This window comes from Hyposmocoma kahamanoa, unplaced genomic scaffold, assembly GCF_003589595.1.
Source record: "Hyposmocoma kahamanoa isolate Upper Pololo Valley unplaced genomic scaffold, ASM358959v1 99599, whole genome shotgun sequence".
NCBI lineage: Eukaryota > Metazoa > Arthropoda > Insecta > Lepidoptera > Cosmopterigidae > Hyposmocoma > Hyposmocoma kahamanoa.
The window spans coordinates 41,032-67,140 of NW_020655960.1; the positions used below are offsets into that span (position 1 = coordinate 41,032).

General features: G+C 35.9%; 1 protein-coding gene across 1 annotated transcript in view; it reads right to left on the minus strand.

Moving 5' to 3' along the window:
- The window catches only part of LOC113239120 (E3 ubiquitin-protein ligase SH3RF3), a 78,889-nt gene that overhangs the window by 25,976 nt on the left and 26,804 nt on the right, over window positions 1–26,109 (minus strand). Inside the window, exons 3-5 of the mRNA XM_026475985.1 lie at window positions 7,591–7,767; window positions 4,121–4,212; window positions 237–356 (exon numbers count right to left, since the gene is read on the minus strand). Of these exons, the coding sequence (XP_026331770.1) occupies window positions 237–356; window positions 4,121–4,212; window positions 7,591–7,767 (389 nt within the window). The remainder of the gene's footprint in view (window positions 1–236; window positions 357–4,120; window positions 4,213–7,590; window positions 7,768–26,109) is intronic.

Consider the following 26,109-nt stretch of genomic DNA (forward strand, 5'->3'; position numbering starts at 1 on the left):
TACCGTTTGGCAGCAGAAATAAGTATGGTATAGGTAAGGTATGTATACTCAATATAAAAAGTAATAAATGATTTTAAGGACTCCCCGGGTTCAAAATGACAAACTTTCGGTGTTAAGTCATTCTCAAGGGGTCGGCAAACTTTAAGCCTGAGCCTGAGGTCTCCTCTACGGGCATCCATAAAGAATAATCTATTTATCAAATAGTCAAATAGTCAAGTTCTGTGCTATTTGGTTGCCTCACCTGCACGTAAGTGATAGGGAACATGCCTGTACGGCCAGAACTTTCTCCTTGATACCAGAACGTGTCCAGCTTCTTTTGCAACAGTACCGTTTCGCCTTTCTTGAACGAAAGGTCCCTGGAAATAAAATAATTTGCCATTATTATTTACCAGCTACAATTTTAATAATATAATTGCCGCTGGTATCTTTTTAGGGGCATATTTCAGAGCAATGCTCATTATTTACTGAAATAAAATTTAATAAAATATATACATGCAATGATTATTATAAATTAAATTAGACAACGTCACATACATTACTCTGATCCCAAATAACTAAAGCACTTATGTTACGGAAATCGGAAATTACGACGGTACCACAAATAGCCAGGACCCCAACTCGGAACTCTTCGATATTTTAACCGAATCGTTCGATTGAAATAGAAACCATTTATTGTAACGCCACATTATAAAAAAAAACACACAAAAACAAAGACTAATATAACTAAAACAGAAATAACACAAAGAACAGCGTAAAAACATTTCAACAACAAGTTGCATAATACTATACTGACATGTGTGCGGCTGTGGCGTGTACAAAAGGATCCCATTCGGCTAAAGTCACAACCAAGGCTAGGTTGTGACGCTGGTTTTCAATGGGCCTTAGCCGAGTGAGTGAGAGTGACGGACGTATGCGTCCCGGAACAGATAATAAAATAAAATAAACTACGTAAATATTTATATCATGAGTGTGTATAGTGTTATTGCAGTGTGTACTCTTATATCGAATAAATACTTACATAATCTTTGCAATATATACATACAGGTATAAGCGTGTGTAGTGTGAAAACAAATTAATAAAATATTTAATACATATTTAAAGTACATTACTTCAAATATATTAAATTCTAAAAAAAAAAGATTGGACATCGTTCTCGAATCGAAGGGCGCTTTCCGAGCTATTCAGAACATTCGAGTTAAACGTTCGATTCGAATTTGGATACGATATCGTTATCCAACAGCGTTTACGGAGTTAGTCGGTGAAATAGATCATAAGATAATCTCAGTACAGAGTACTAAAAAACCGACCTCAAAAGTACATGGAATTACGTCTATTTGCCAAGTTTTATTGAAATATCGCCTAGTTCGCCACTATACAGGACTTGACATTGGAGATAATAAAAATCGGTTCTCACTACTCAAAGTATATCGAGAGAAAAACGCCTTGAATTGGAGAAATAGCAAAATCAACCATTAAAATAATTGCTCCTAAGTTAGGCGCTATTTATAAAAATGAATCTTCATGCGTGAATAGCCACCCTTAGAGGTGGATGATTTTCTTCAAAATGAAATGGGACCACTATGGAAGTTGGAGTTGGAGAAAATCGGTTCACAAATACCGGAGTTATCGCGTAACATACATACAAAAAAAGAACATACAGTCGAATTGAGAACCTCCTCCTTTTTTTTGAAGTCGGTTAAAAAAATAAAATCCTGTTATATACATTTTTAAGACTTTAAAGGCCTAAATTCAAGGTTTCATTAATTATCTTGATTTGTATATGTACACTATTGTATACTATGACTTACTATTATCTAATTATTATTCTCATTATTTTGTAAACTGGCGACCACTTTTCGAAGAGTAGTACAAAATGACATGTAATTGTATTTGTATAAAATTTGTAATGTTGAGATAAGTAAACTAAAGGTCGTATTCCAGAACTCTACTCAATGCTCAAGTCCCCGCCATTACGGTCCGTATTTCCAGTGCTTGAAGTCATACTCAGATCCTGACTTGAGCATTGAGTAGAATTCTGGAATACGATTCTAAGTTTACATTTATTTCTTTACTCAACAGGTCGTTTTTTTGCACAGTAGGTATTTCGTAAAATACCGACTACCGGCTCTTTTCTTACTAATTCAACAAATTATTTACGCATAAATGTAATTAAGTTTAAAATTAAGTAATCAACGCGTAGAAGTATTTAAACTAGTTGTTTGCACCTAGATGGCACATGCGTTACCGAGACAGTTCACTCTTTTGCCCTATTGTACTCTAAAGATGTAGCGATAAGACGAATTGGTGCAAATAATATTTCGCCAACTTTACCAATTATTCATATTTGCAAAATACAGCGACAAATCGTTCCCACGGCAATGATATCCGTAGCATGTATGACTGTGTCCTATTGAATTACATATGTTTGCAAAATATGTTTCAAGGTTGACTGATTAGGTTTTGTTACGCTGCGGGTATAATTGTTTAAAATACATATTGGTTTACATTAATAATATAATAAAAATGTTATTTTTCTAATGCGTCACTTTACTATTGAGGGTTTCATATGATAGTATAAATTTACTTTATTTGTTTGTTAAATTTTTATTTTTAACCGACTTTAAAAAAGGAGGAGGTTCTTTTAGACTATATTTTTTGTATGTATATTATGCGATTATACCGGTACTTATGAACAGATTTTCACGATTCTTTTTTGTAGGAAAGAGCTTACGTCACTATTGGTTCCATTGAAATTTGAAGAAAATATTCCACCTTTAAGAGTGGCAAAATAGCGAGATGAATACGGTTTCGCGCACTTTCCGGTAACCGATTGTTAACATTTCAGTTTCAGTTTCTATGTATATATAAGCAAAATTTGTAGTCGGTGCCTTTTAAAAAAAAATCAGACAATAATCCTGCTTTGTTTGTAACAATGTTATTATTGTTTAAAATTATGATAGTACAGTCAAGAGCACGGCAAGCTTCACACTTTGTACTTTGGACTTGAATTTAAATCTTAAGTGTCAAGCTTGAGGTGCTCTTGATCCTGTACTAGATACGTGCGCATCGCCTCGGCGACGAATTTGCCATGACGCGGCCGCCGCCTATGAATTATACTAGTGTAAAATCGGCGTGACGGAAATTTCTTTGTTTGTTTACTATGCTTCCGTGCAATTAAAACTAATTACTTTCCTGTTTAGGTACATCCAATTCATACTAGATTTTAATTACGAGTACCGTGATTGCTCTTTTTATAATTATTTAATAACAGTGCCTACATACCTGCTAAAGTACGTAGGTACTGTCATTAAATAATTAAGTAAGTTTGGGAAAAGAAAAAAGTATATAATCCCTCTTTCTTTAAATAAAATTTGCAGTATCCTACAGGATAATACGCTGTTAACTTAGCTTTAAGACATTTCCATCCTACGTAACATTATGGGAAATTTAAGATCGGCGCACAGCAATGCAATAAGATTGAATGAACATAAAACTTTATTTGACACGCTTAAACCGATTCAGCGTTAATAAATGTAGTGACTACCTTAGTACTTCTTCTTCCTGTCCTTATCTCGCTAGGTGGGGTCGGCACAACATGTATTTTTCTTCCACTGTCCCCTAATAACCGTGATTTCCATACTCACACCTTTCTTATCCATGTTATCTTTCACACAATCCAACAATCTTTTCTTTGGCCTTCCTTTCCCCATATATCCCGCCACATTCATACCTAACGCTTCTTTTCGACTAGATTATAATAGTACGTCTTTTTTTTAAAATAATATTAAGTGACGGGACGAAAAGGTCGTACGCCTGATGGTAAGCTACATGCCTGTCCATAATAGTTATAGCGCCACAAAGATTTGAGGGGCACTGCGACTACGCCCGTCACTCTGAGACATAAGTTGACAAGTCCCACGTGCCTGTAATCTCACTAGCATCCCTACCCTTCACGACCGGAACACAATAATGCTGACATTACTGCTTGGCGGCAGAAATAGGTAAGGTGGCAGTACTACCCTGGACGAACTCTTTCACAAGGAGTTCTACTGCTACTCAATTTAATACCATGGTATAAATAAAATATGTTAATCCAGCTAATATGAGGACTTGAACTTACTGTGGCTCCTTAGAATTGTAGTCATATATGGCTCTTGCGTGTGGAGGAATTTGTTGCTTATCGCCTCGTGTCTGCTGAAGCTGTGAAGATGTCTGTAACATAAACATATTTCAACTATAACCGATGATACTGTAGCGCAGTGCAATTATTTATAACGACTTTTATTACAAGATATTCTTTCGTTGCACCCCCCATTTAAGCTGGTAAATTTGTATCCTAAGAATGCCTGGAAGAAATTGCTACTTAGCAACAGGGCCGCCTGTTGTAAATTATCTTACTCTATGATACTTACGTTACTGTTCTATTTTGTCATTGTAATTTTTAATGTGCAAAAATATGAATATTTCATTCATTCATTCATTAAGCCGTTCAAAAAAAACTTTATGTATTTTATAAAGCGCGAGATACTGCTATTCTCACATAGAGATCTCGTGCAATTTGTCGTCCTCGCGCTAGTCGCGTTTTGTCGTGCTAGACCTACTGGTTGCACCGACATAATGATTTTTCTGAGCGGCTCAATCCGATTCTGTGTCGATGAGGATGACACCCTAATATGTTAGCAGATAAACTAAGTCACTGCCAGATTATAAAATGAAAATTTGTACCTTTTCTGGGCGTAAGCCTTGTTGTCGAAATATAACATGTATTTCTTCAGGCTATGCAGCCAATATCCGGGGAGGTATTGAAGTATGTGACGCTAACATTTATGGCTGTAAGCGTAGCATGTTTCTTTACACTTTTTGTTATTATGGTCAAAATAACCATAAAAAGTTATCCGGCGGGACTGATTTTCGTATAACCACCGGTGGGACATCACCGCCCCACAAACCAAAAGTGTTGTCAGACGGTGTGCTAATTCGTTAGTGTGTGCTCGATTTTTTCTATGAAAATAGTAGTTATTTTTTAAATAAATATTTTTTACTTACACTTACACAATATCAATCTCTTGAGCTATACTACTTTTTATTTGTTTATTTTTCAAAAAGTATACATTTTACAGAAGTCTATCTCCCTCCAAACTAGAAAAAGTTTGTAGGCGAGCACGCTCCTACATAATTACAGATCTACTTAACGATTGACTAGGTACCTAGCAGTGAGAAGGTACTTCTTATGTAGATCAGACTTCCTTATTAAACAAAACAACAATAGTAATACATCGCACTGCTATTACAACAGTGTTGTAATTCAAAATATGTGAAATTCAAGATTGTACCATTGCTGAACGTAAAATTGGATTATCCACACTTGAATAAAACTGTCGTTAGAATATTTTGAGAAAAAGTAAAAAAATACCTAGTTAGCTCAAAATGAGACAAACTTTATGCGAGCTAGTTCTAGCCAAAACAGTCCCTACTTAAATATATGAAATTATTTTTTCACTTTTATTTTTAAGTATATTTTACAAGTTTAGATGTCTGTAATAAACGTGAACCTATACATAAGATTTAATTTTCTTTCACGGGAAATGACCAATTAGTTTTTCATCGATTCTGAAAAAATACACTTTTTGAGTTAATACACTATTGTATTAACAGTGCGATATAACAAATGCAAGTTCACCATTTTTTTTCAAATGGACAGAGCGGAAACAACTTTAGCTCTTTCTCTCAAAGCGGCCTGGAAGTAATTCGTGAACACCGGTGGTACACTCTAGTGGTTCATCCCGAGGTAAAAGTGTTAAAAGTTATGACTTCTGCATTTTTTTATTACATATATTTCAATAACAATAGATTCTGTATTCTATACGCATTCTAGAAAGTAACACTTCTATTTGTCCTGTTGATTTAAGATACTGTTTTACTTAAAAAGAATTAATTCTCATAATTCATCCTTTCGATAAAAATACAGGATGCTTTTTTATACAATTGGTCGCTTCAATTCCCAAGTGAGGTAAGCTCCTTTTCAAAACCTTTGAATGCTAATAGGTAATAGTTTTTTTGAATGCCAGAATGTTTCACACCATGATATAAAATTTCTTTTTTGTGAAATTACTCCACTAGTTTGGTATAATTATTAAATAAAGATCGAACACTCATGGTCGTATTCCAGAACTCTATTCAATGCTCAAGTCAGGATTTGAGCAGACTTGAGTATGATTTCAAGCAATGGAAATACGACCCTAATGGCAAGGACTTGAGTATGATTTTCAGTGCTCACTGCAATACTCAAGTCCTGACTTGAGTATTGAGTAGAGTTCTGGAATACGACCCTTAAACTTCGATCCGGCTGCATTCGATCCAACGTCTCCTAATAAACCGTGCCAGACGCTATGCCAACTAATCCACGGAAGGAACCAACGGACCTCACGAATACTTCCATGAGCTTGTTGCAGATTTCTGTTTTGGTTTTCAACGACTTTTATGCCATAACGCCATTTGTGAGAAATTTATGAAAGATTTTCTTCACTGAACGAGTTCCTTACGTTTTAAAAATAAAACTGTACCTATAACATAAAAAGTACTTGACTTGGAGGGAAGTCACATTGCTGTGGGACATCTGTATACAGGTAATTTGTTTGAAATTACCAAGCCCACGCAAAATTTCATAGAACTCTGAAGGCAGAATCAATATTGACTCTAGGGACCAACCTTATAATAGTTAATTATAGTGTGACTGTAACAGATAAGTGGCCACATCGGCCCTTAACATAATAATTGACCAACTTACAACACAGAACATCTGAATGGAACTGTATAATTGAAATTGAAAATATTTTTTCGAATCTACTTTACTTGTTTTTTCAAACAAACCAACCTATCGGGTTCACGACAACAGGACTTAGTGTAAGTTTTCACATATTTAAACTAAACTATCGCATTTGCGTGAAGATTTTAATTTAAACCTTATAGACATATAATTAAGATCTAAATAAAAATCTTAATGCAATGTAGTTAGGTTTGAATTAAATTGTTTTACACTCAAACCTGTGTAAAGAACCCGAAACATTGATTTGTTTCCAAAATCAAATGTAAGCGATTTTAGACACGAAAAAAAATAACCTAAAAAATATGCCATGGACATACATATAGACAACCACAAATTACACCCAGTCACGAAAGAAATAAAAGTAGGCTATACAAATATTTCTCCCAGCCCGGGAATCGAACCCGGGACCTCTGCGTGGCAGACCAGCATAGCAACCCTTCGTCCACGGCGGCAGTTAATTTTTTTTTCTAATGCTTAGTATTTTTATTCTTTTTTTTGTATATTTTTGTGATCTAGGGTTGCAATAAATAGTTTCTATTCTAAATCTACGTTCCGGGATCTTTACAGATCTCATCATAGATTTAGTATATAGGTACCAAATGGTGATGAAACAAAGGAAAAGGAAATTTGTTTTTACAAACAAACCAACGTTTTGAGCTCTTTACAGATCACTGCGGAGTTGAAAAAACAAATATGCAGTTTAGATCCGAATGAAATATTTTATGTCCAATATATCATAACTAACTTTGTACAAAGAACTGTACCTGTGAATGTCCGCTTTTGGCCGTTCTCTGGTTGCCAACAAGTTTCCTCGGCGCAGAGTTCCGCATACCCTCGAGGATTCTCATAAGGAGCACGTTCGGAGGCAACTCCTCCACCTTCGTCTCCACCAGGACCCTGCATTCTGGACATCGAAGCTCCTTGTGGGAGTCTACTATGACCTGAAAACAGAAATATAAAAACATTTATTGTTGTTCTATTTCATCTAACTTATTCAGATAAGTAAGTTTTGTTACCCGATTATAAATCATGGGTGTTTTAACAAAACGTACGGAAGACGAAACAAATTATTTGCATACAGTGGTTGTTTGATTGATTTAACATTTCAAATATGATGTCACTAAAGTTTTGGCGCCGTTAGGTCTGTTGAAATAAAATGTAACACATTAACCTATCGTTTTTTAGTAAATAGAGTTATTTGTGAGAGAGTTCGCCCAGGGAAGTACTACTACCATACCTGTTTCTGTTGCCAAGCGTTCCGGTTTTGGAGGGTAAGAGTACTGGTGATATAGGCACATGAGATTTGTCAATTTTATGTCTCGATGTGACGGGTTTAGAGGCGGTGCTCCACAGATCTTTGCGATTTAAAGTTCTAAGGCTGCTAACAGATTGAATGCATGTTATCAGTTTCATGCCGAAGATTTCGACTGAATGAAGTAGGTTTCAACTGCATGCAGTTAATGCGTGAAGACGTTAACAACTTGATACAGTCGAGGTCTCGGCTGCATGAAATTGATTACGATTTCACGCATTAACTGCAAACATGCAGTAAACCTGTTAGCAGCTTTAGTGGCAATTCAACTGTGAACAAAAAATGAGCAGGAGTGTCGCTTACCATCAGGCGCACGACTTGTTCATCCCGTCACTTGATGCCATAAATAAAAATTTCACGGTACGAACACATCGAATTAAAAAATATGAGTTTAAAATAAAACTTAAAATATTTATTATTAATTAATTTAAAATTAAACTTAAAAAGAATGACTTAAGACCCCTTCACTTCCTCTATCTGTGCGAGCCTTTCGTGCGGAGCAGCTTGTCGCAAGCTAGCCTTTCGCAAACAAGCTTATTTGCGGCGCATTCGCCAGATCCGTACGCACCCTTATGTACACAGAGTCCAACGTCAAGATTGATATACTATCAGTCATCTTGGATACCCCTTGACAGGTCATTCTGCCGTCATCATTATTATTATTTTCTAAATTTATTTGGTTTACCAACAGCTATTACATTGTGACTTATTTCCTACGTACAATAATTTGTGGTTTTAAATTTAATGCACAACTAATTACAAAACCTCAGGCAAAAAAAAATGGCCAAGGAACTTATAACACTTAACTTAACTATGTAATATTATTGGAAACATTATACAACAAAATGCTATTTTATATTAATATATTTTAAAAACAAAGGCAAACAATCTGCATGTACGTCCAAATATTCACTATTTATATTATTCAAGTTATCAATTTTGTAAAGGGGTGAGTTCGTACCAGTTATGGATCCGCCTTTAATTCGGAACTTGGTGCTAAATGGACCGAACTGACCACATCCGTCCGACTGATCATGTGTAGCCTACACTAGCTGCAATTTTATAGTTATACGTAGCAGTAGTCATTTGAAGATGAATCAAACGATGACATCAGTCTCAATTGCGTGAGTCGACGAGAACAATTACAATACTCTTCAATACTACAGTGTTAGGTATATAGTGGCTATTCAACATTTGACCTTATATCAGGGTTTCGTAAACTTTTTCTATTATATTATGGATCATTCAAAAAGACGCTTTCCGAAACGCTGAAGAAGAAGAAAATAATGACAAGAAACTCTCGCTCGTTCATTGCTCAGGTGCTAAAATTCAAAAAGGTCACGCGCACAGTACCTATAATGTAGGTCACGCGCACAATAACCACAACATATGGTTATTGTGCGCGCGCCTTTATTAGACTAATGCATTTGTTATGTTAGGTAGGCTCGCCATGGATCCCAGCCATCATCACACGGACCCCTTAGAGGTCCACGGACCACAAATTAAGAAACCCCGCCTTATAATTATACAGATTGCAGCAGAGTAGTAATGCCTAAAGTAAAACATTATGACAAAAAATCAGGCGCTGACGTTTTTGATGAAAAGATACCACAATTGAACTATGCAGGACTTTATTTTTAATCATATAGATTATTCACCATCTGACGATACAGATTGGGTACTTGACAAAGATAAACAAAATATATATCTAATTTATAGACATTTTTAAGATAAACAGCAGACCCTCAAAAGTAAATACAAGATGTCGCAACTTTATAATTAAGTTAGCGATCTTTCCCTAGCTTTGTAATTCTACTATCTGTTATTAGCGTGGGAGGTTTTTACGCCCACATAATACAACCTTTGGGGCAATGAAAATCATAACAGAAAATATAAAAATAGGTCAAATTTTACATAGTACAAATAACCGTTTATCGTGACGGAACGACTTTCATTCGCATTAATTGCGAGCTATGTAGAGCAAGTTTGTTTCGTGAATCATACGTGTCTAATACTGGGACGAAACGCCAAATTGAACGTGATGTAACCGGTTAACGAAGTTGGAAAGTACATACATAAATACATCACGCATGTTCTCTCCCATTGAGGTAAACAGATTACCCACCTGCACTGGCTAATTTTGTGATATAACTCTTTCGTTTCTAAAGGCGAAAAGTATGAATTAATAATACGCTATCGTAGAATAAAAGTTAATAATAAATGACTTAGTTAAGTAACAAAAAATATGAATCTACTGACTCAACGCAGTTAGCCTGGAATTCAACTTAATTATAATAGGTAATAAAGCGAGCAGGTCTCAGGATGAATTTGGACAAAATGAAAGCTATGTTCAACCCACGTGTGACCCCAAACCCTGTAGGCATAAGTGAGGCTACCCTTAGGGTCGTATTCTAGAACTCTACTCAATGCTCAAGGCAGGATTTGAGTATGGTTTAAAGCACTCGAAATCATACTCAAGTCCCTGCCATTAGGGTCGTATTTCCAGTGCAGTCCTGACTTGAGCATTGAGTAGAGTTCTAGAATACGACCCTTAAAGTTGTGCACAATTACGTCTACCTTGGCCTAAATAAGCACAACCTTAAGAAGGAAGCCGACAGGAGAATCCGTTTAGGCCTATACTCCGTCCAACCATTTATTTAACTTTTGACATATGCATGCCTCCGAATTTCCGTAATTATTTACGTACAACCGTAGACAAAACAATGCAATACTTCCTGGACCCTTTTATTTTTTTATTTCAGTGACGCGACGTGCTCTTTAGCTCCGATATTTATCGGTCAACAGATTATGTAACGAAGACTATTCAAGTTAATAAATGTTGGTACATATCTAATAAATTATAATGAAATGAAATAAATTACAAATGATTATAATAAATTCTTATTGTTTATTATATGAATTGTCGAATTCTTCTCCATATGTATGGGAATCAACACTTGCATTCTTAATTAATTATATTTATTAATAATTAAGATAATTATTAATTATAAATAATATAAATTTGTGTACCAAATTGTCAAACGCAACATCACGATCCCAATCAGACAATATCTTCTTTTTTGAACCCGCTCACATTCACGACTAAAACTTCTTCATAAATAAAATCGATTGTTATATTCGAATAAATCGAATCAGAAACGCATTAGGACATCACTAATTGATTAGAATTCGAACTGTCAAAAATTAAATAAATAGTTGGACGGAGTATAAGCGACATTCGAGAAACTTTCTCGCCACATCCTCGGGTTGTCAATCCCACGAGTTTAAAAACCTGTGTTCTACCAGTTATGTCTTACGCAGCCGAGACTTGGCCATTAGCAACAAGCCTCAGCCACAAATTTAAAATCGCTCAGTGTGTGATGGAGCGAGATATGTATGGGCTTTCTCTGGTGGATCAAATTCCTAATGTAGTGATCAGTCAGAGAACTAAAGTGATCGACATAGATTGCAAAATCACTAAGCTCAATAAGTGGGCCGGACATGTCTGCAGGAGGGCTGGTGGCCGAAGGAACAGACATTTTTTTGTTATAAAACCCTGTGTCGCGGGTGCCATGGACACACAAACAGACAACCACAAATCACACCCAAATTCACGAGAGAAATAAATGTAGGCCATACAAATATTTCTTCCGGCTTGGAAATCGAACCCGGGACCTCTGCGTGGCAGTCCGGTATAGGAACCGTTCGGCCACCGACGCAGTTAGACTTGTTATAGAGTGGCACCACGTTAAGGCAAACGTAGTGTAGGACATAAGCAATTAATTTATTGTACCTACTTCCACAAATAAATCTATCTTCAATCTGTTAGCAGCCTTATACCGTTTATATGTCACTCGTCAAATGACATATAATAATGACTGGCGGCGCCATGTACACGAATCTTTGAAATCTATTTTTAGTAGCAGTATGGTCCCTTGTGAAAGAATTCGCCCGGTGAAGGTATACCTTATTTCTACCGCTAAGGAGTAATGTGAACGTTACTGCGTCCCAGTTTTGAAGGTTACAGGCACGTCGGAATTGTCAACTTAGGTCGCAATGGCAGCAACTGCTATGGGCATACGTGTCGCTTACCTCCAGGAGCACGACTTGTATCACTGTCACTTATCATAAAACCCTCTATAACATCGGGTCCTTCAAACGTAGTGTGAAGAGGCATTTGGCCAGACCGGCAAAATGATAGTGACGGAGTGAAGATATTTGTGTTTTCCATCCGTTACTCTCGTCTCTGGACTGTATTCGCACTCTCCATCAGGCGCGGTGCAGTCATTTTGCCGAGTCACAATAAAAAAAAAAAAAAAAAAAACTCTATTTGCCAAAAATCACTTTTCGAGATTCATCACTTTATTATTAAGAGTCGGTACTACCACAGCTCAAAATCAAATTTTTCCCGTACTAATACGGTTCATTTAGCTTGAGTCGAGCGGTTGGGACACTGGCTTTATTTCAGAATATTTTTTTTTTCACAAATGAATTTAAAACCATTTGAAAAATGCATATCGTATAGTATACGTGTTCTATTTAGTTCAGTTGATACTAAAAAAAATCGTTGGTATATGTATATAACCTATTGAAGTAGTACCTATTGAATGCAGCGGTTTTCTTGTCAAATTTCGAGGTAAGCTTGTGTTTTCGCACCGTTTAGTAATCAGTGTGCATCCTCAATTTTTCTATATATATTCTCCAAAGTGATCGATTGAATCAACCAAAGCCGCTTGAGGTTGCATCGACTCTAAGGGTGCGTTATATATATTACTTTAATGAAAATCAAGCTATGAAACGTACTATCTTCTTAACATTTTAATGTTAGGCGACTCGTCTCAAAATATTAAGAGCACGTCAACCTAGGACGCTACAAAGTCTTTTACGACAAATACATTTTGTTGCGATATGAAATACAAGCTCTGAAAGTCGATATCGTTAAATCCATACAAAATAAGTTACATGATATCTTTCGATCTCCTCGTGCGTTTCTCGAAATATACCCTAGTTTTATTAAAGATCAAAGGTTTTTAGGGTCGTATTCCAGAACGTGACTCAAGTATCGCCGTGATCATCAATCAATGAAGCGTTGCTTGAGCATTGATTCAAGTCTTAAGAATTTCGTTTATTCTTGAATTAGACTCAAGTTTTCACTCAAGTTTGAGTTGGGATTATCCATGGTTCTATGCGATTTTCGTTCATTCATTCGTATTTGTCTATTAATATTTGATTATATGGCCTCAGTTCTCTTTACCTTTCATTATAGGAAGAATTTTAACATTATTGGAAATTAAAATTATTTATTACGCCGATCGAAAGGGATATGAAAAACTTACACTGGCGGCGATGCTCGCTATAATTCCTAAATTACTATGATAATACTATTGGAAATTTTTAAACGAATGCAGTGTTTAAGAAAAATTGTTATAAAGTTGTTAAAAGTTATTATTGTTATTGTTAAAGAAGTTATCTATATGCCAAACAAAGCCTGTATTATTGAAACTACCTAGATTTTAACTTATAAGCTTAAATGATAACATTCTAGTTGGTCAAAGTCAAATAATAATTTATTCCATTGGTAAAATATTACACTTGAAAACGCCATTTTATAAGTTACTTTGAATGTAAGTTTTATACTTCGGAAATGATATACTCCGAAATCATATTGTAATAAAATCATATACCTACAGTTCCCCATAAAAGAATCCAGTACATACAAACGTAAGCAAACCTGAATCTGTATTTCAGGTGCGTTTGGGTAACCACGGTTGTCTGATTTCACTCATCTGCTATGATAGGTTAAATGAATTTTTTTACCAAATCTTCCATGTCGTACGGATCTTGTAGGTCTTTCAACATCTGAAGCAATTGAGTATGATATTCATCATTGATATATTTTGATAAATATCAAAATTCTCAAATGGTTTCATCGTAATCTTGTAATTTCTTCGCCGATTATTATGTACTCAAGCGCAACCAGGACCTCACTCAAGTAAATACAGATTTTGACAACACTCAAGACAAGGTTTTACAGTTGAGAACCGTTTAGGAAACAGTAAAACTGAAACGAATCTCAAGCATTGTTCTAAAATTAAGACGCAAGCTGTCACTTCCTCTGACATTACTAAGGTGAACACCGATTACAGATTCTACGCTTGAGTAATGTTCTGGAATAAAAATTCCGCTTGAAATCATACTCAAGTCCTGACTTGAGCATTGAGTCGAGTTCTGGAATACGACCCTATGAGACCTTCTACTACGGTAGTATTCTTTATCGGTAAATTAATTATACACTTCACTAAGGAAAACTGGTTTTAAAGCCAAGTCTTTTATTTCCGTCAACTTATTTTTTAAAAGAAGAGGTTACAGTAAGACAAAACAAAAACCAAATGGCTATATTTTAAGTTCAATAAAAAAAATTGAAATACAATGAATATCGACATTTCTAGCCGGGACTGGTAGCTGTAAAGGTATCTAACTGGGTGACGAAATACTTTCATAAGATTTCTCATAGATGGCGCTACGGTTAAAAAGTCGTTGAAAACCAAATACAAAGATACAACAAAGCACTCGTAAAACAATTCGTGAGTTCGATAGTTCGTTCCGTTGCTTAGTTGGTATAGTGTCTGGCACGGTATGCTGGAAGACGTCGGTTCGAATCCGGCCGGATCGAAGGAATTTTTTCTGAGTGTTCGATCTTTGTATTAATAATTATATTTTAAGTATTTATTAAATAAATAAACCATTTAAGTATTTTTATATACTTCTAGCTGACTGCGTGCGGCACAGTGGATCTAATCTCGTCCTCCGTCCGCCATCTAACCGAAACAAAAGATAATGTCAAATATCAAGCTTCATTCGCAACAAGCGTGTTTTAATTTGGTCGAGTATTCATATTTATTATTAATATATTATATTTATTATTTATATAATATTAATATTTATTTGACAGTAATTGTTTCGGACTAATGTCGGACGGAGAACGTAAGTAGACTCCTAGGACCGGGAGAGTTGCCGAACTCAAGGGGAAGCCATGGCAGGAGTGGGATGCGTGAAAGCTGATGATGATTCCAGTATTTTTATGTGCCATATAATCACACCAATTACCTAGTCTTAAACCGGGAACTTCCAGTACTGTGAGTACCACAGTAACGAAATTAACTCCGAGGGCACTACCTAAAACATTCAGATCAGAAGACCGTTTCCTTAATTGGTCTTACCGGGAATCGAATCTCTCCATCCGCCACCCAGACGCGGCCAAGCCATCAATGTCGCCTAATTGGCAACTGACACGTAGCACGGTACTCTAAGGTTATTTTTAAAATTAAAAAATTAAATGCGCATTTGACCTCTATCTCACCCGAGTGACAATAAGATAAATAATGCCTATTCACTCTCGCCTTGAAAAGGTTTAGTTATACCGTTCAAGGGACCAATCTGAAAGATGTGGCTACACACAACGAATTAAATAACGTTTTCTGTGAAGTTTCAGAGCTACAACGAAACCAATTATTGCTTAAAATACCTTCTGAGTGTATTCTACCTCATTAGGAGTCAAGTAAAGCAACAAAACCGTAAAGAAACCTAAAAAAATAAAATAAAAGAAAGTCCATTAAACTGGCTATCAACACATAAGTCCAGCCGGTAAAATGACATTTGTAGGGTTGCCAGTAGTTATGCAGTTGTTGTCGATAGCTTTATCGATAGATTGTGAAAAAAAATTAAATTTTGCCAAAAACCACTGAATCGCGAATGTTACGACGTTCTAACGATTACTAGTTGCGTTATTGCTTTCTTTATTGTTATTTTAACAGTTGGCTAGAATCGAGATAAATTTTAATTATATGCATTTAAACAAGAATACTCGGATTTGATTATCTATATTGAATTAAAACGAAAAAACTTTAAAATATCTTTGTATTTTTCATAAACATAGTTTTAAAGACAGTGTATATATGTATTAACTTACAAAAATTGACAATTCAAATGAGCTTGTGCTCGTAGTCATTGGATGAATATTGGGTTGAGGATGATTCAAATTAAACCATGTTCGGCAAATTTTCCATAAGCGTGACTATTATTCAGTCGATAGTCGATAGAATATTTATCGACTGCAATCACTAGCTTCTCGCAAGCGGACAACACTTTTGCCCAAAGAACTGTCATTTTACTCCGTCTTCAAAAAAGACAGACTATAATTGGGTTACGTAGTCTCTTATTAAGGGAATATAAATCGATTTTTTGATTGACGACCTGCCGTTATACGGGTTTAGTGCTCTATTTCAAATATTACTCAGCAATGCCTACATAAGTGGGTAATTTTCAGGTAGTTTTCATCCATCTAATTTCGGTGGCAATTTTTACTGTTTAAATATTCTAGAATTTTATCATGTTTTTTTATGGCACTAAGAGACGGACAAGTCGTGCGCCTGGTGTTAGTGCCCGTTCCCATCATGCCGTGACGACAGATGGTCGTGCAGTTTAAAGTGTTGTGACTTTTATATTTAAATGAAGTTGTTCACATATAGAACAACACAATTAACTGTCGTTTACGACTTTTTTGACGTTACGACGACAGTCTGTTGTGACAATGGCAAGACCTAGAACGACAGTCCGGCGATAAAAATGTGATGAAAGATAATCAAGCTTCAAACGATTCTGGCGTGCAAACGACAAGGCGGCTGCCGTGAACCGGTAAATTGTCGTCACGATGTAGTGGGAACAGCTGTTCACTAGGTGTCTACCTAAACACAACAGTCGTTCAACGATAAAATAAACATCCACAACACAATCACGACAGATAGTTGTGATATGGGAACCGGCTAGACGCGACAGTCATCCAACGATAATTAAAACGTTACGACATAATGGGAACGCGCCTTTAAGCGACACGCCTGTCCATAGCAGTCGCAGTGTTACTCAGAGCTTTAATTGCAAAGATCTGAGGGACACTGCCACTGCGCCTGTCAGCCTGAGACATAAGTTGACAAGTCTCATCTGCCTGTGATTTCACCACCAGCACCCTTACCCTTCAATGTCGAAACACAGTGACGCTCACATTACTGCTTGGAGGCAGAGCAGAGTATGGTGGCCGTTCCTTAATGGACGAACTCTTTCGCAAAGAGCTCTACTGCTACTAAAATATGACAAAAATATGATATTATTTGATACTCGAGTGTAGTATATAAAAATGAAATATTATTTAATACATATTTCACGATAATATACTGGAATACTTAAATAAAAAAGAAAATTATCCAAATTATCCAAAAGTAATTATACAAAGCCGAGGAATAATCTACTCCTGAAAAGAACCATTGTTATCAAAAGAAATAAAGCTATAAAAACAACTAAAACATTGTTAAAGTATGTCGAATTCATTATGGCATTTTTGTACTGTCACAATAATTATTATGTATTTATTATAATTGTAAGTCAATGGTATTTATAGAAATCTTTTAAAAGTCTGGAAAAACCATATTTCTAATGATTTGCACATCTGAGCTACAATAACAAACAGTCTCTTGTACAAAATGTATTTGTATTTTCAAGGCTGAATAACTCTAGGTCGCTACGAATTGCAACTTAATTGTTCGTATTATAGAGTAATACACGCCGGCAAGTTTAGCGGTATAAAAAAAAGTGAGAATATAGAAGAGAAATGTTTACAGCCTATGCGTACGGTGTATTTTTTACGCGCCGCAGACGCGCTGTAGTTTTTTTTTTGGTTAATTTAAGTTAGTTTTTGAAATGAAGCAACTACATGAAATTCTTAGTGTAAACTCCAGTGGAGTATATAAATTTCTTTGCAACGTATATAAACTTCTTGCTTGCAACGTATATAAACTTCTTGTTTACGGCGCATAAACGCGTTCGTGAAACGCGTGTTTAAAATACGCCGTGTGCGTAGCCTTTCATATGCAAATAAGAATGAGCCATAAAGTAGCAATAGATTTAACATCGTTTAAAATAGATTTTGTACAGATTTAGACAACCTTTATTGAAAAAAAATTAAACAAAATACATTTTATTTAGATTTTGTGACAAAGCAGAAGCAGCTGGAGGTTTCAAAATGGTAACAGTTTTATGTTGATTAAATAAAACTGCAATAAATAAAAAAACTTTTTCAACTAATCGAGTTCTTAGGTTTCCGCGATTGTTAAAGATAGGAAATGAAAGTTTTTTTTCGGATCTAAATCGCGTATATATGCTCCATCGTCGACCTCATCGTTTAATGCACACTTATTTTTTATGTAAAAAAAAACTTATATACAATTACTGCTAGTCCCGTAAAATGGGCAAAAAATAAATAGAGACGTAGATTTCTGGATAGTTTCTTGGATCCTTAGGAGGCGGATTCGACCAAAGTTGATTTTGCACGCGTATAGTTATCCCTCGCTGTCAAAATTTACCTAGCATACTTTACTAGTATAGCTTCTTTCGATTCAATGTTGGAAGAATGCAACTTTGAGTTAACTTAGGATAAAGTAAGCGCCCCCGTAACTCCGGTACATGGTGAGGAGAGGGAACACCGTCAGGTTTTAGTCGGTAGGAGTCCGACATAACCCTGTCACTAGCTGTGCATCTTGTCAAAATACTCATAACTATGCAAATTGAACATGTTAATTTATGTAATGACTGTTTATTTTATTTTATTTTATTTTATTTGGTACAACAACAGACATTAGATCACAAACAATACTTATTAACAAGAAAAAACACATAACACTTTAAATCTAATATCCAATAATAGTTATACACAACTTTCCTAAATATTTATATTTTTAACAAACAGGTAAAACTGATAAACCTAATAAATAAATTTAAAAAAAGTACGTTTTATTCTTGGTTTTAAAAGTAATACTCAATAACGTCGAAAGCGCCCTAAGTGTGTTTTGGCAATTGGTATAATCTGAACTCCGCTAAATATCACAATGTTTGTCGCTAACAACAACATGTAACCGTTTACCAACGGATACCGATGAACGGAATTTAATAGCCACGATGACAGATGATTGGAATGTCTCCCGGCGAGCATTCCTCATTTTTTTCCAGCTGTTTTCACCAAGGGGTATCGAAAGGTCGTCACTCTAAACAAAGGTTAAACAATAAAAATTCTTCGATTAATTTTCTTTTAATAACCTTTTACGGTTTCTTAAACCGGTTTAGGGCTTATTTTGTAACAAAGAAATTTTAATGGCATATTTTTTGCCAAGTTCACGCTTTCTATTAGAGACCGACATGCACTTGTCTTCGAATAATTTTGAGCAATCGACGTAATCATGTGTGCTGTAGTAATGAGGTTTCGTAACGGCTTTTTTATTTGCATCTATAGTGTGCCGATCAAACAGTTTTTTTTATAGGAGAATCAAAAGTAGTTTGAAATAATAGAATATTATAAATTTCAATACCTTCCTGGATATTATTTGCTAAACAATTATTGCCAGGAATGGACTTCTCACAACGGTATGACATTTTATTATTTTTCCGATATGAACTGCCGCTTGCCAGACCACGACCGTGGAACGTGGAAGTACTCTGAAATATCGGAACAAGAATAAAAGTCATATCGTTATATTAATAGAATAATGCCCAAACCACGCAAATAACGGATAAGTAAAGTTAATTTACTTCATTTTTACCTAGACGCAGTAAAAAAAAGCACGACGACGCCCTTTTTTAAGAGTCTTCAAAAAAAAGGAGAAGGTTCTAAATTCGAGTGTTTTTTCTGTGTGTACGATTTCGATGATTATTTTTTGTTGGTAAGGAGGTTGCTTAGTACTGGTACCATTCAAATTTGAAAAAGTCCACCGAGTTAGGGAATCCTGTTTATTGGATTACACTCTCTTTCCATTAACAGATTTCAACTTGGCAAATAGATGTAATTCCAAAGTTTTGATACCAGTTTTTTTTATAAAAAAGTGTTATGATTATTTAGGAACTTAGCTGACACACTGCCTAGACCGCAGTCACTAATATAAATACTGCGTAAATTGTACACATAATTATACGACCTAGACACGTTTACCATAAGTAAAGTAGGCAAAATGACGGCACAGGTATAATAGCGTATCAAATGAGATTGCTATTATCTAAAGTAATATGAGTCAAGGCGATTACTTCGTGTCAATTGTTTATCGAATGTTTCCGGCAATATTAGAACTTGGCTTTAATTGTTGAGTGGTACGAACAGAATGACCCACACGAAGTAATCGATATATTTGTGTGTGCGATTGCGATTATCGTAGGATATGGCCTACATATAGGTGTTCGAAACTAGCGTCAAGGACTACAGAGTTATCGTTACGTTTTCGTTCATCGTTGTATAGAAATGTAGTGCGGATGTGCATAAGTAGTACTGGATAAATGTTAAATATATCATCATCATCCTCTTGGTTATGCGGAAAGGGCACTAGAACCTGTGCGAGCAAACCCGCGCAAGGACCATCTAACTCAGATCCTAACCTCAGATAAGCCCGTTTGGACGGACTTCATCCGGTTCTCAGAAGGCAAGTGCCTTAGGTGAGCCGCCCCGGGTGCATGTACAGCACTCTCCCTATTTTCCAGACAGGTACCGGAGCTGTAAGGCACGGTCACTACCCGACGCTGAAAAACGGCGACTCTAGTTCCCAAATTCCTACGCAACTGGAGGGACAGGAGGATGTCTAGCTCTCCGGACTAGTGCCGGAGATGCCCGTAGTAGTGTCTTACGACATTGTCCGGACATAGCTCCCGATTTAATGGACAACTCACTTAGAAGCGCTAGGGCCGCGCGAGACGGACGCCCCGGCCACATGCTACCGGGGCAGACAAAATAGCAAAGAAAAGCATGGATCGCGTGAAAGATGACAATTATGAGTATCATCATTAACGCATTATACGTCCCACTGCCGGATACGGTTCTCTTCCAAGGAGACTTTTTGATGTAATTAAAGGCACATGGGGTTTTCAACTTACGTCTCAGGGTGACGGGCACAGCACTGTCAAGTCTTTGTAATTCAAAGCTCTGAGTGGCACTGCGACAGGTGTATCGCTTACCGCCGAGCGCACTTGTTCGTCCCGTCACTTGGTATTATAAAAAAAGTAAGTTCTTGCGAAAGTATTAAATTTTATAGCTAATAGGATTTTATTATTTTAAGTACGTTGACAGATTCAGTCACACGGAATTCTATTGGTTGCACAAATGCTTATGTCCTCCTCTCCGGATTGGTAGATTTAGACGTATGTAGTGTCAGTGGTTGTATAGGAAAACAAACTATATGCGGCGTGGCCAGATTGCGGCATAGTAAATTTATTCGAAGGCTAGGGATATATCTGCATTTCTTGCAAAAAGACAAAAACATTCCACTTTATTTTCCAATATAGCCGATCTAAGATGGCCGCCATACAAAATCGATTTTTCTGTATTCTCGCAACTATTAAGATGTTTACCATATTTCATTACCTATTGAAATTGGAAATTAAACTGTGTTTTTTTATCTAAATCGTTAATAATATATTTGTTTATTAACTTGTTTTTTTTTTTCAAATAAACCGACAGGTTTTAAAGTACTTTAAACTTTTAAAAAACCAAACATAAATACACTCATAGCCTAGAGAAATCCTGTATCGCGTGTGCAATGGACACACACACAGACAACCACAAATTACACCCAAACTCACGAGAAAAATGACTGTAGATCGTAAAAATTTTTCTTCCGGCCCGGGAATCAAAGGGCCTTCTGCGTGGCAGACCAACATGGCAACCCTTCGGCCACAAAGGCAGAGGTAGCAAACACACTTCTATTTTTTAAACTTAACTACTGTAAGTTTATATAAATCTTCACATTTTTGTTCATACTTGTTTATAATCAATAAAAGAAAATTACATTTATAAATATATATCAATATAAGCAAATATATTCAAGATTATCAGAAAAAAATATCACATAATTATCTTCAAAAATACGGAAATTACAGATTTATTGCACGGAGATGACCCAATCTCTCAATAGTGCGATGTCTCAGACTCTTTGCAGGTTCCATTGTCACGACAGATAAATATAGGTACGCTATTTAGACCCGAAAAAATAATTTCTTCTCCAATATAGAGGCAATTTAGATAACTTTCCTCAACTGAGAAAATCGAGAAAAAAGGTTTCATGGAAAATAACAGCAAAAACAACGTTACAACGACACACCCCTAGCAAAGTTAAAACATATGGTTTTATTTTATGCGAAACTAGATGATACTAAATATATTAGATAAAATTATCAACTTTCTCCGAATTGCACGTATATTCTAACTGAATTGTTAACATTGCAGATAAGATTGCGTTATCGCGTAGAATTCAGTTGTACAAGAAATTCACGCATTTGATAACCATTTATGTAGGTTACTGCTTTATTTCTTAGATAAAAAAAATAATTAACTTGGTGACCGCCCTTGAATCATGGGAACCATATACTTTTAAGGCTTCTAGACACTGAGCAAACAAACAAAGAATCATCAAAATCAGTTCACAAATGCCGGAGCAATCGCGTAACACACGCACAAAAAAAAATAGAGTCACATTGTGAACATCCTCCTTTTTTTAATTCGATTAAAAAAGAAATGTGAATGAATATTCAAAAGACAAACACATTCCTTATCTGACTGAGACAAATGCGTGACCAGGACATATCGACACATCCGTAGAACAAAGATCTATGTGCAAGACTACTTGTTCTCAGGACAAAGTACATTTCGTTCGTTCTTTCTTCGCTGTGGAAGTCAGATCGACTGTTGTTCGATTTTATATTTCCGAAAAGAAATAAGGTACATAAATTGTCGAAACACCTTTTCATAGGCCTTAGTTTGAACAACTAAATTATTCTCGTAACGCACTTATTCTCTTGTCGCTGTATAATCACATCGGACTCTGTTCTTCGGATGAGTCGATATGTGTGTTCGTATGACTGAGATGGTACAGAGGCATTTCATCTCATCCACTTCCTGGCAGAATTTATAGTTCTGAACAGATTCACGATATTCAATTATGTAAACAGCTTCACGCCTTAATCGTTGTATAAAATAATAAAAACGTTAGTCATACATTCAATCTGCGCCTGCATGCAGTTACATGTAGATATAATACTTGTTATGCATGCAGATAGGTCTCGCATAATCGCAGTGTTTTGCGATTAGCTTACAGTAAAAGCTTTTAAGACTTTCGTCGTCATGTAGCGGAATTATACAGTGTGTCCCAAAACTCAACCTGAGAACAGGTGTTGCCTAGTTTGTAACAACCCATAGAAAAAATATTTAAAAAATCGGAGTCATGTTTTTTTTAGATATATAAGCATTTTAATGAAAAATGTTGAAAATGTACGACCTGTATACCATTTTTAAGTACTACAATTACAAATTTGCTAATTTTGCTGTTCTTGTTTTTGTAACGGTAACCTACATAGCCTAGCTAATAATTAACACAATGCCAAAGAAAACCCGAATTGCTAAAGTTTCAGCACAAAAAAAATAATGTATTTAATTTTTTTCTTGGAATCTTTAGCAGATTTTTTAAAGAAATGCACCTAGACTACCATGGCAACTTCTTACAAAAGTTGGCGCAACTAATCAAGATTCTAAAATAGTATGAAACCTTCTACGTCATGCTTTATGGAAAAAATAATTTTGGTTTTTCTAAAAAGAGGCCAATTTAAAAAGGTTACCTTTTCTAAGAGAAAATGGAATTCATTGCCTCTAAGATTAATTTAGGTTTCATGTCCATGTAGTCGGAATTAGACTGACTGGTAAAAAAAATGTAAACATTATTTTAAGTGAGGCAAACAGCCTCAAAATTCCACACTTCTCGAGTGATATAGGAATTTAAGTTAACTGTTTTCCACCGGCATCAATACGTGCACGACAATGCCTTAAAAACTTGTAATTAAGTCTTTAATCAATCGTGTAATGTTTTTATTGCTATAATTCATTACTTATCGTTCTTTATTAATAGCAGTAGAGTTCTTATGATAGAGTTCGCCCGGGAAAGTACAGCCACTATATTATTATTATTACTTTAACTATTTCTGTCGCCAAGCGGTAATGTGAGCATTTCTGGGTTCCGATTTCGACAGGTAAACCCTTACCTGCTGCTGACATGGAATCGCTGGTGATTTTACAGGCACATGGGACTTGTCGACTTATGTCTCAGGGTGACGGGCTCAGTGGCAGTGCCCCTCAGATATTTACGATTTAAAGCTCAGAATGGCACTGCAACTGCTATGGGCAGGCGTGTCGCTTACCACCAGGCGCACGACATGTTCGTCCCGTCACTTGGCATAATAAAAAACAATATGAATGGGCATAAGTTTTATTTTTATAGCGGTTTATATAGAGACAACGTGAAAGGCAACGTAGGAAAAGGAAGGACACGACACGTGTTCAGATCAAATGAAAATGTTAAAAGGCCGGAGTGCGCAATGAGAAGAATAAGAATGCTTGTATGATGAATATAAGTGAGGCAAGAGGCGTTTGTCAGGATTATGTAAAGTGGTGATTGATAATCTCTGCCTACTCCAAAAGAAACACGAAATTCTGACTTGAACTGTACACATAACTTTTGCGAAAACAAAAATAGAACTTATAACTTAAGTTCTTAGGTTTTCGCGATTGTTACACATGGGAAATGAAACTATTTTTCCGGATTCAAATTTTATTGTTATTACCTAATATTAATATATTTTATTCTTATTAATATTAATATATAAATTATTATTAAATTGCATTCGTAGGCAGAAATTGCTAACGCGTAGTTACAGCGTTATTCTATGGTATTAGAGAATATCCGTTCTCAACACAATACCACTTAGTTTCCGTTTTCCAGTAGTGATGTCGACGTCCTTAATAATAAAAACAAACGCGGGAATACACGGATCCATTTAACTCGATGTCGAGGTGATCGTAGATTTAAAAAATAAATACTAGTACCGATTGTCAACTCTCATAATGGCAAACGCACAATAGAATTGTAATTAAGAGATAAAAATGATTACAACCATTGTTGTCGTCCTAGGAAACTAATGTTGGAGGTTTAACAATTAGCAATATCATTATTCGTAACAATTTCTTATATTTTTTTTTATGATATAAGTGATGGGACGAACAAGTCGTGCGCCTGATGGGAAACGACACGCCTGTCTATAATAGTTGCAGTGCTACTCAGAGCACTTAAGTCGCAAAGATCTTTGGGGCACTGAGACATAAATTGACAAGTCCCGTGTGCCTGTAATTTCACCAGCACCCTTACACTTCCAGAACAGAACGAAATAATGCTCATTTTACTGCTTGACGGCAGAAATAGGCAAGGTGGCAATACTGCACTGGACGAACTCTTTCACAGAGAGCTCTACTGCTACTAAATTTGTTCGCATAATCTCGCGGTGTACTCGAGTTGCACATCGAGAGTTCAGTCAGTAATTTAAACTCGGTGTCAGTTATATAAGTCAATTTCAGTGATAACAATTGTTAATCTAACTAAATGTTAAAATAATAATAATTTCATATTTCAATTAAATAATTTCACCAGCACCCTTAGCCTTCAAAACCGGAACGCAGCAATGCTCACATTACTGCTTGGCGGCAGAAATAGGTAAGGTAGCAGTACTTCTCTGGATGATCTTTTCAAGGAACTCTACTGCTACTCGCGGCAGAATTAGGTAAGGTAATAACAATGGGTTAGGCAATAACATTTCCCATAAGTAAAGACGTTCGTACTGACATTGTAGTGATAATGAATAATCTCAGTCAAAAGTCATTCATCCCCTAGTTTGCCATTCTTAGAGGTGGAATATTTTCTGTAAGGTAACCTCTTTCTTGACTGCCTCTGTGGCCGAACGGTTGCCATGCCGGACTACCACGCAGAGGTCCCAGGTTCGATTCGCGGGGCGGGAGAAATATTTGTATGGCCTACGTTTATTTCTAAAAAAAAAGATTCTATTACATATATCA